Below are 9,829 nucleotides of genomic sequence, written 5' to 3'. Positions count from 1 at the left end.
GACTGCACCTGCAATGAAAAGGGGAGGGCTATCACATAGCTTCTTATAAACCTTGACTATGTCAATGCTCCCTTTGTTATTTATCAGGTTTTGCTCTAAATGAACTCTAGATTCATTATCAGCATTATATTGGTTTGTGCTGAAACACAGTCAGCATTTGAATTTACCACCTGACACACCTTTAGAGAGGTGTCTGAGCTTTTTCTTCCTTGATTACTCCTTAATAGCAGCAGCTCTGGCTCTTCTCATTACTTGGAGCACAAGGAAGGCTGTCCAGATCCCATGAACCAGGAACACTTTGTATGTCCTAGAACAGAAGTGGTGAGGCAGAAATGAGATGCAGCTCATAAAAAAATAAAAGCAAGATAAAAGCAAGGGGCTTGTGATTGCTTGGACTTTTTGATAGCTGTTCAAAGAGCAGTGCTACACAGCACTTAGATATCTCTCTGGCAGAGCTGCAACACAGAGCACTGCAGGCAGTTTCTGCCCAGCAGATAATTCTAACAACAACAGCATCTCTCCGTTGAGACATTTAGTTAGAGCTGGAATTAATTTGTTTCTCACTACAAATGTGCTCCACAATCTCATCTGGGTTATATTAAAATTGGCGGCAGAGCAGACAGCCAAGTATAAATCAAGCCAGAGGTGTTCCCTCACTTTTGCTACTGCTGCCTCACATGTAGGGGGACAATTCTAATCTTTTTTGCCCTAAAAAACTACAACTGGGGAGCAGATACTCAATTTGGGGAGCTACCACTGCATTGAGATTCCTCCATAGGCAGATGGAGGTAACATTCGGGCTCTGTTTGCAAGTTGGTAACTTCCAAGGACGCTGTTGTAACACTGTGACAGCTTTGGGTTCAACTGATGGCAACAAATCAAGCCTTGGATACAGCGTCACATCTCACCTCTGAGCTTCAATGAGAACGCCTGGAGTTCTGCACAACCCGGGTTAGAGTTCAGCTGCTGCCTGCCCTCCATTCTGAACATGAAGGTAACGCATTTTCTTATAAAGGCAAACCTGAAAAAAACCATTTGTGCACTGCCCAACAGCCTGTTATATTACACATTGTAGCAAACTGTGTCCACAGATGGAACCACGAACTGTTACAGGATGCCCAATTCAGCCCTTTGAAAACATAGCACAGTGCTTAGGAGACTTCTACTGCTGTCTGGTCACCAAAAGCAATCTCACAGCCCTTCTTACACAAACACAGCACCAAGGCCAATACAAGACGTGACTGAGTTTTCAGTAGCACACGTGAGAACCGAAATTATTAGTGAGACTGCAGAGTCACCAACCGCTTCCAAAGTGCTTCTTTACCAAGTGGTGACTGACAGGCTCAGAAAAGCAAATGGCTCTAAAACACACCAACACATTTATAGGCACAGTTCAGATACAGAGAGCTCCTAAAAACAAGAGCAACCTGGTCAAATGTTTCATTCCTCATTTAACCAGAAAGACAATGGAAACGGAGACAGAACGATTTCCATCTAGCCAGGTATCCACAGAACTATACTTTATATACAGTTTATTTCACTAGAGATTTCAATTTTATACATAGTATAAAGGGGTATCCTGATATCACACATATAGTTATTTTACCGTACTGTTTAAGAACCAATTCTTTTTTTACATAACACGGTATGAAGTACCATATTAATTAAAACAAGTGATTTAAAAGAAACTACATATAAATGGATGTTTATCATATGCACAGTGCAAGAATGATTTTATATCACCGTAATCACAAAATGTGAATCTAAAATACAACACCGTGATTTAAAACTGATTGATGATTACGCTGCACCGTGTTGCAGTCAGGCTGATTCATCTCTGAGTTACCAAACAATGTTAAAATCCAGACAAACAGCAGCAGCTTCTAATTATGATTTCAAACAGATCCCCCCCTCCGCAGTAACCCAAGTTTTACAGAGCACTGCTTTGTCCCTACTTCGGATCTCGATGGTGTCCTAAAGAATCATTACAATGGCACAGACTTCATTTGGAATTCTCTGGTAACCAATGCTAAAGAAATCCTTTCTTACTGCCATACAGGAAATCTTTGGGGATGATCAAAGAGTTTAAGATGGAGAGATTTTTTGGGGCAGAATTTGCTGAATTTTAGTAAGGAAATGCAGGATTTCTCCTCTGCAAATAGGAAGAAAATACTGCCGTGTAAATCAGGTTGTAAAATTAACAGAAAACAATTGTGGCAAATAAAGCATTCGTAATGTAAACACGTTGGAGACGACTTCTTCATTTTCCCTTTTGCAGAGCGGGGCAGTGGATGAATACCAGCTAATAAGAAACAGACGTCTTCCTCAGAAGAACTACTTCACCATCACAGAATATATGTGGTAGCTGTTGAAAACTGCTAACGTTTTCTCCCCTCCCACCCCCCCATAGTTTCAAGTTCAATAAATAGTAGAAAAATAATCCTTTACTTAAAAATCTTGAGATGCACTGTCCCAGGTTCCACACAGCAACTATAGGAGCAATGAACTTCCTAAGAGCATAAAACTGCAAAGAACCCGCCGGGCTCCCCCCGCTCCGTCTGGCACCTTTTTAAGTCTTCAGCTGCACAGTTTTCTGCTCTTCCAGTTAAGGAAACCAAATCGTCTCTGGCTCTTTTAAGCTCTCCCTTCTCTTGGCTCAGCATAACAGGGCTTCCAAAGCTTCGGCTGCTGTATAAACTTGCATCCCTGGTTCTGGAGGTCTAACGTGCCTCCTGTTCCATTTTATTAAATGTTATGGCAGGTCCATTCATCAAGCACATTTCCCTTCCATTTCTGAGCCAACCTTACATTATGAGAATGTAAAGCTCTTATGCCTAAGAGTTTACTCAGGAAGTTCGTTAAACTGTCCCTGGTAAAAAGCACAGCAACAAAGGTGCCCGTGGCTGCACAGATCATCGTTCACAAGGTTTGCTGCTTGTGTTGTTCATTAGCACTCTGCATCCACAGTGTGTACGGTGACTGCAGCCTGTAAATGGTGGCTGTGGTGTAGAGTGGGGTGGTGCAACCGGTAGTGGTGAAACTTGTGGCTCAGCAGTGCCGCTGTCTGAGGTGGTGTGTCCAGGTCTAAGTCTTCGTCATGGTTCCCAACATCCACACCAGCTGACAGCGGGTCATTATTGCACGGCGGATTTTCGCTGTCCTCCTGAGGACTCATAGTGCTGTAGCCTAGAAAACAAAACAGCAGAGCTAAGAATGAAACTTGGAGGTCAATATCCACAGTGCTCAGTGCCACACCCTGCTGCTATCAGACACAGCTGGCGCTTGGCAGAGAATAAACAAGGAGCTGCTTCAGCCAAAAGAAAAGGAAGAAGAGACCACTGTCTGTACTGCCCATCTTTGTAAACAAACTTTGGGAACCCACGATCTGTAGGACACACTGCAGCAAAACCATTCAACAGCTGGTTAGGGAAGAATTGCTTGTACTCACTGCAGAAACAAAACGCAGCAGAAAGTTCACTGTGCTGGGAGTTATGCTGGGGGTGGAACCTTTAATATACGAGGGTGGTGAGACATGGGAACTGGTTGCCCAGTGGGGCTGTGGATGCCCCCTCCCTGGAAGGGATCAAGGCCAGGCTGGATGTGGCTGTGAGCAGCCTGGTCTATAGAGGGAGGTGTCCCTGCCTACAGCAGTGGATTGGAACTGGATGATCTTAAAGGTCCCTTTCAACTCAAACCATTCTGTGATTCTGTATTACTTGAATTTCACAAACAGACAAAAACTAAGTGGGTCTCACAACTTCTGTCCCTATCCAGCTACATTTGTCCTAGTAAGGACCACTGCCTACTGCCTCAAGGTAACAAAGCTTTTTCACATTACCTTGATGTACTATGTATAATCACATCATTATGTTTTTAGAAGGAACACTTTTCACCTGTTGGGGTCAACTTGCAAAAATCCAGCATATGTTTGCAATGCTGGTCAGCTTTCCATACAGTACAGAGATTTACTGAATCTACATGGAAGCGTTTTGCACTGTTCCATTAAGCCCAGCAGCACCAACTCTTCCAGTGGCTCTTCCAGGCATGCACACAGCATAATTAAGGGGAGGTTCTCCCTTGGCTAAAATAACTGCTACCGAAGGCTGAGAGGTTGAAGAAAACCAGAGCAGCCATCTTTGTGGGTAATTAAACACTGTATTCACAGGGTTAGCCTAAGGAAATTACATCACCTGAAAGTCAGCTAACAGCCAACTGCTGCAAGACAAGGCTGTGCCTTCTTAGAGAAAAAGCCATCTTGTGATAGAATCATAGAATTACCCAGGTTGGAAAAGACCTTGAAGATCATCAAGTCCAACCGCAGCCTAACCAGAACCCTAACTCTAAAAACCCTACACTAAATCATATCCCCGAGTACCACATCCAAACGGCTCTTAAACACTCGTTTTCTGTCCCTTTCTTTTGAAGCAGGTGCTTGTAGTTACTATGAGATTTGATTTGATGCTGAAACCACTCAAAATCAGTTTGCAGTGTCCTAAACAAAAACACCTGAGTGTTTCTAAACATGGAAACACAGCAGAAGTTTAAAGAAATAAGGATGGTTCTTTAATTAGAATAATAATCCTGAGAAAACTTTGGCTAAGAGCTGAAAAAGGAACCCCCTAGTGCTTCTGAGCATCTCTGTTTTTCAGGTTTTCAGAGAAGGGACCTCAAGGATCATGTAGTTCCAACCCCCCTGCCTGGCAGGGCCACCAAACATACACATTTACTAGATCAGGTTGCCCAGGGCCCCGTCCAACCTGGCCCTGAACACCTCCAAGGACGGGGCATCCACAACCTCCCTGGGCAGCCTGTTCCAGGGCCTAACCACTCTCCTAGTGAAGAACTTCCCCCTAACATCCAACCTAAATCTTCCCTCTTTTAACTTAAAACCATTTCCCCTAGTCCTGCAGCATCCAGCATGTTGGTGGAATTTTATGAAAGATACACACAGAATCATAGAATTACTCAGGTTGGAAAAGACCTCAAAGATCACCAAGTCCAACCTCAAAACGTTCCATCAAAGAGGAGCAGCAGAGACGCTGACTTATTGCTTTCTCTCACTGAGTAGGAGAGGTCCATTATCTCAACTGGAGATCTAAATTGTTCAGGTTGGTAGTGGAAAACCAGTATGATAAATATAGCAACATATCTGTTGGTCTGAATTCTTTGAATTTGAATTATGCCAGCTTAATTGAATGCAATTCAATTAAGAATGAAAAGTCACACTTGGAGGTCAATATCCAAAAATTGAATGCAATTAAGCTGGCAGATCCCAACAATCAGATATAGGGACAGGATGGCATTTAGCTGCTTCTACACTCCCACCCCTTCACTGGACAATATCATCTGCTGCAGGGCGTCAAAACTGTTTAACTGTGAAGCAATAAGGTGCAGAGGTGGTTTGTTTGGTTTTTTGCAGCCTTATCCTGTAACATGCCAGACCTGTGAGTAACCACCATCATTAAAGCTGTGACCAGGATGGTGATTCAGAGTCTTACCGTGGTCGCTTTCTGTTCCTGATCGACCCCAATATCGGCGTCTGCGTTCTGGGCTGTGGGCATGGCGCTCTATTACTGCTGCTATGAATCGGGTGTTACTGACTGAGGCAGAAAAAGAAACAGAACCAGTTTAAAAGAACAGTGCTTTGACTGAACATTATCCATGGGACACAGCAGGCAGTGAAACAGGCTTTCTGCAAAATGACTGCTCAAATACTACTATTTTAAGACCATCAAGTGACAGAGCAGTGGGAGTAAAGATAAAGCTGTATCTAAACATAGAATAGATCGAGATTCATTCAAACCCATTCACTTGAAATAAGCCATTTAGAGATTATCCTACCCATGCTAAAGAACCCACGGCAGCACTGCATGCCCACTCAAACTGTAAGTGCTGACGTAGTTTAGAGTCTTGGGAGCTGTTTTAGCCCTCTCTCAGTGAGGATCAGAACCAGGGACCTGGTCTGAATCTCCAAGCTCTCCCAGGGTTTCGGTGCACCTGTTTCATTTTGCAATACAGCACCATTACATGCAAAGTGCCATTTTTACTGTCTGGTAAATTAAAATGAGAGTCCTAAATCAAAGCAAGATAGATTTACTGACACATTTGTTGAAGACTTGTCCTCTCCTTTCCAAGGCTGAACAAAGGTAGCAGCTGTGCATACCCTGTATTGTCACAGTTGTAATTTCTAAGCTGTGGCTCAGCTGCTGCTGGAAATGGTCGTGATAGGGAACATAAGAGACAAACTTCCTCCACATTGATTAGAGTCATTTTAAAATAAGGAACATCATTCTAAAACTAAGAAATGTAAATGAGACTGAAAGTGAAGTTACTATTTAAGTTAAAACATTGCAAAGACATTATCTACTGCTCATCAGCACGGCGCTTCCTCATATGCTTTTAATTCCAGCTTATTAAGAAAACAAACAGCTCATTTAATCTAACCTTTCTCTTACAGCGAAGTGATTTGGTACTTACTGATTCCTCTGTCTTCATGGCTGTCATCATCCCTCTCGTCCCTATCGTTTTCCAGGTTCGACATACGCACTGACATTTCTACACACCATTACAAACAGAAAAATGCAACTGTTAAAGAGAAAAATTTTGGATCAACTTACTAACGGCTGTCACCCATGTAAGACAGTGGAAGCACTTTGCATTACTGTGCAGGCTGAGCTTGGCGTGCTTTGTTTCCAAGACAGATGGGGCACAGGGATATTTCTCATATCTGCGATCCCACAAACAGCACACTGAGCAGAAGCAGGGATACACGTGAGAAACAGGCACGTTCCAAACAACCCAAGCAGGAGGGCTGTGAGAAATGTACTCCTCAAATCACCACTCCTGTGCAGAAGTGAACATATATAACCAGGGTGTTGTGACAAAGCACACAGAGCTGTGAATTTGGCCTTATCGTCTGAGCTCTGGAAAGATCCTAACTTCAGCTTCCTGACAGGAAATGCTGTTGAGTTCCTTGGACAGACTTTCCTCTGCAAGCAGTAGGTCAGCCTGCACCCAGAAGAGGGCAGCAATACACAGGCACCCTTATGAGGACAGGACCTTGCTTTTACAGAGGCTGGCAAGAGAGAAATTAAAAGAGGGTGAAGCATGGAAGAGAGAAACAAAACCAGGGAAGGAGTTGGTTTGTTTGTTTGTTTTGCCTGTGGCTTTAACTCCCACATACTACTTCCTCTCTCAATATTTACTTGGAATGAGCCCAGAGGAGGGCCCCTAAAATGATCAGAGCTCCTCTCCTATGAAGAAAGGTTGAGGGAACTGGGCATGTTCAGCTTAGAGAAGAAAAGGATCCATGGAGACCTCATTGTGGCCTTCCACTACTTGAAGGGAGCGTATAAACAGGAGTGGGAAGGGCTGTTTGTGAGGGTGGGCAGCGACAGGACAAATGGGAAAGGTTTTAAACTGAGGCAGGGGAGGTTTAGGTTGGATCTTAGGAGGAAGTTTTTCACCCCGAGGGTGGTGACGCACTGGCACAGGTTGCCCAAGGAGGCTGTGGATGCCCCATCCCTGCAGGCATTCAAGGCCAGGCTGGATGTGGCTCTGGGCAGCCTGGGCTGCTGGTTGCTGACCCTGCACACAGCAGGGGGTTGGAGCTGGATGAGCACTGTGGGCCTTCGCAACCCAGGACATTCTATGATTCCCTGGTTAATCAGCTCACCCTGTGCTGCCAAAGGTGACATGTGCTGGTGACTCCTCCGATGTATCTGGTGACGATACGCATACACTGCTAGGACAAGCACCATAATGCAGCCCATGATGCCTCCTGCCACTGGGCCAACCGGTGCACTTTTTATCATGTTCAGAGTGATTACTTCATCTCCTAAATGAAACAAGGGACAAAACAGAGGGGAAAAAAATAACATCAATGCTCTGCAGAAAGGTTTAAGAGTTTCGAGGTGTGCAACTGCACACACAGGAAAGCACCCTTTAAACAGGCAAAGAGATCTGGAGAGAGCAACATCTGAAGGTCACAAATGCGCAAAGTATATTCAGCCACATGTCGTGACTTTCAAAGATCCCATGCCCAGGACAGCCCCTTGGTTTTTTAATTATTTTTAAATTCCTTTTTGTTCTATCTTATGCTCATTCACCTCTAGCATAGAAGACAAAATTGAAGTGTGCTCTGACACTGTAAGCATACATTACTGACTACAAAGAGTTAATGTAGCATCTGTTCATAAGAGCAGTTACCTATTGCTCCCAGGTCATCCACATACCCACATACGGGCTCTTGGCTCCCACGATGCCACCAAAGCATTCCTTCTGAGGGGCACAGTAGGACTTATCCAGATGGGTCTTCCCATCGCTGTCTACCATACACCACTCACAGTCCAACACACCAAAGCAATCCCTGGAAATTAAAACCAGAAGACCACCACGTTTACTGTCAATTCCAGAACTTTTCACTTGGCATAGTTTTAGAATCAAGAGATAAAAGGTGGCCAAAATCATCTATAAACCTGCATATTACGTAACATTTGGCAAAAAAAAAAAAAAAAAAAAAAAAAAAATCAATAAAATGCTAGGTAGCACGAGTTAAGTTAGACAGGGGACCTGCATCTTGAGCTCAGATTTCCAAGCCTGTTTGTCTTCTTTTTCTTCCTCTCTCACACTGAGTAAAGACAGAACTTCCTTTTTAGCTCTTCTAATACGACATTTCTCAGCATAGTAAAGCCTGACTGAGGTTCCACCCTTTTTCTGCAATCCTCTGCAAGATGTAAGATGGGATTTAGAAGCCTGGTCACAGCACAATGTGTTCTAGCAATCTCAGCTCCCTAGAGACCACTCATAACTAACAAAAAATAAATAGGCCCTCAAGCTTCTCCACATAATGCCTGGAGTAGAAGAGAAAAGCAGGGAGCTGACAGGCAGCGAACATCCCCAGTGTGCTCCAAGGTAACCCCTGTTAAAGTACTGTCTCATTTCTCTAAGCACTTTGATCCACATCTTCCCTCAAAAGACAAACACGGCAGTGCCGCCCACTTTGCTAAAAGGAAGAATTTGTCCCTTCAGCAGCAAACCTTGTACTTGCACAACCCTCAGTTCTTCACATAGTCACAAAGTGTGACTGGAAACCATTTGTTTGCTATTAGTGGTGCTGTGTGGCTCAGTGATACTGAGGTTTTATGTTTCTGAACTGCAGCATGATGTTATCTTTGGTGTGTGCTATAATATCTCATCCTGGCATTGCATTTCCTTTTTTGTCCCTTCTTTGCTTGTTTCAACTGTGGAAGGAGGAGCTGTTTTCACTTTAAGGAACAACGTGAATTATTTCAGGAACAGCGTATATCTTCAGGGAGGGAGAAGGGCACTTTACCCGCTCTCTGTTCTCTGATTGCACTGAGTGTTAATGCATTGAGGGAGTGCATCCTGCAGGCTGGGATCGATTGCTGTGAAAGTCATTGGCTCCTGGTGAACTTCACAGCTTGGATTCCTATATCGGGGCAAAAGGAAAAGCCCTGTATTAGAAGTTGCAGTCAAGTAATGAAAAACGTATCACCTTTAGCCATTAACAAATCATATGCTTAATTATCCTGAATAATGCTGCGTGTTTATCCCGATTATTGTGAGCAAACACTTTATTCTGTTAGCTTTCATTACACCCCGTTTGCTCTCACCTGCTCTCAGCATTCGTGAGGTTGCCGGTGCACTCGTTTACCTCCAGAGGGCACTCACACGGGCATTCACATTCATTCTGCTCCATTCTTGAGAGACAAAAACCACAAGAACAACACATTACGCATCACTCCAATCTTAACCCTGCAGTGCAGCTGCATAAGGGCTGCCCACCATGGAGAAAGCTGCTCGGTAT

The 9,829-nt window shown here is 43.9% G+C and overlaps 1 protein-coding gene across 1 annotated transcript in view; it reads right to left on the bottom strand.

Annotated features, from left to right (window-relative positions):
• Positions 1 to 1,505: 1,505 nt before the first annotated feature.
• Positions 1,506 to 9,829, bottom strand: part of CACHD1 (cache domain containing 1) — a 79,742-nt gene continuing 71,418 nt past the window's right edge. The window contains 8 exon segments of the mRNA XM_015870815.3: positions 1,506 to 3,186; positions 5,499 to 5,600; positions 6,478 to 6,555; positions 7,676 to 7,837; positions 8,209 to 8,239; positions 8,242 to 8,368; positions 9,335 to 9,451; positions 9,636 to 9,722. Of these exon segments, the coding sequence (XP_015726301.3) occupies positions 2,948 to 3,186; positions 5,499 to 5,600; positions 6,478 to 6,555; positions 7,676 to 7,837; positions 8,209 to 8,239; positions 8,242 to 8,368; positions 9,335 to 9,451; positions 9,636 to 9,722 (943 nt within the window). The 3' untranslated portion in view covers positions 1,506 to 2,947.

Source organism: Coturnix japonica, chromosome 11 (genome assembly GCF_054131305.1).
Source record: "Coturnix japonica strain WE chromosome 11, WE-NBRP24, whole genome shotgun sequence".
In the NCBI taxonomy this organism is placed as follows: Eukaryota; Metazoa; Chordata; class Aves; order Galliformes; family Phasianidae; genus Coturnix; species Coturnix japonica.
Note: the sequence above shows the minus strand (reverse complement) of the source record. Positions and strands in the feature narration are given on the sequence as shown.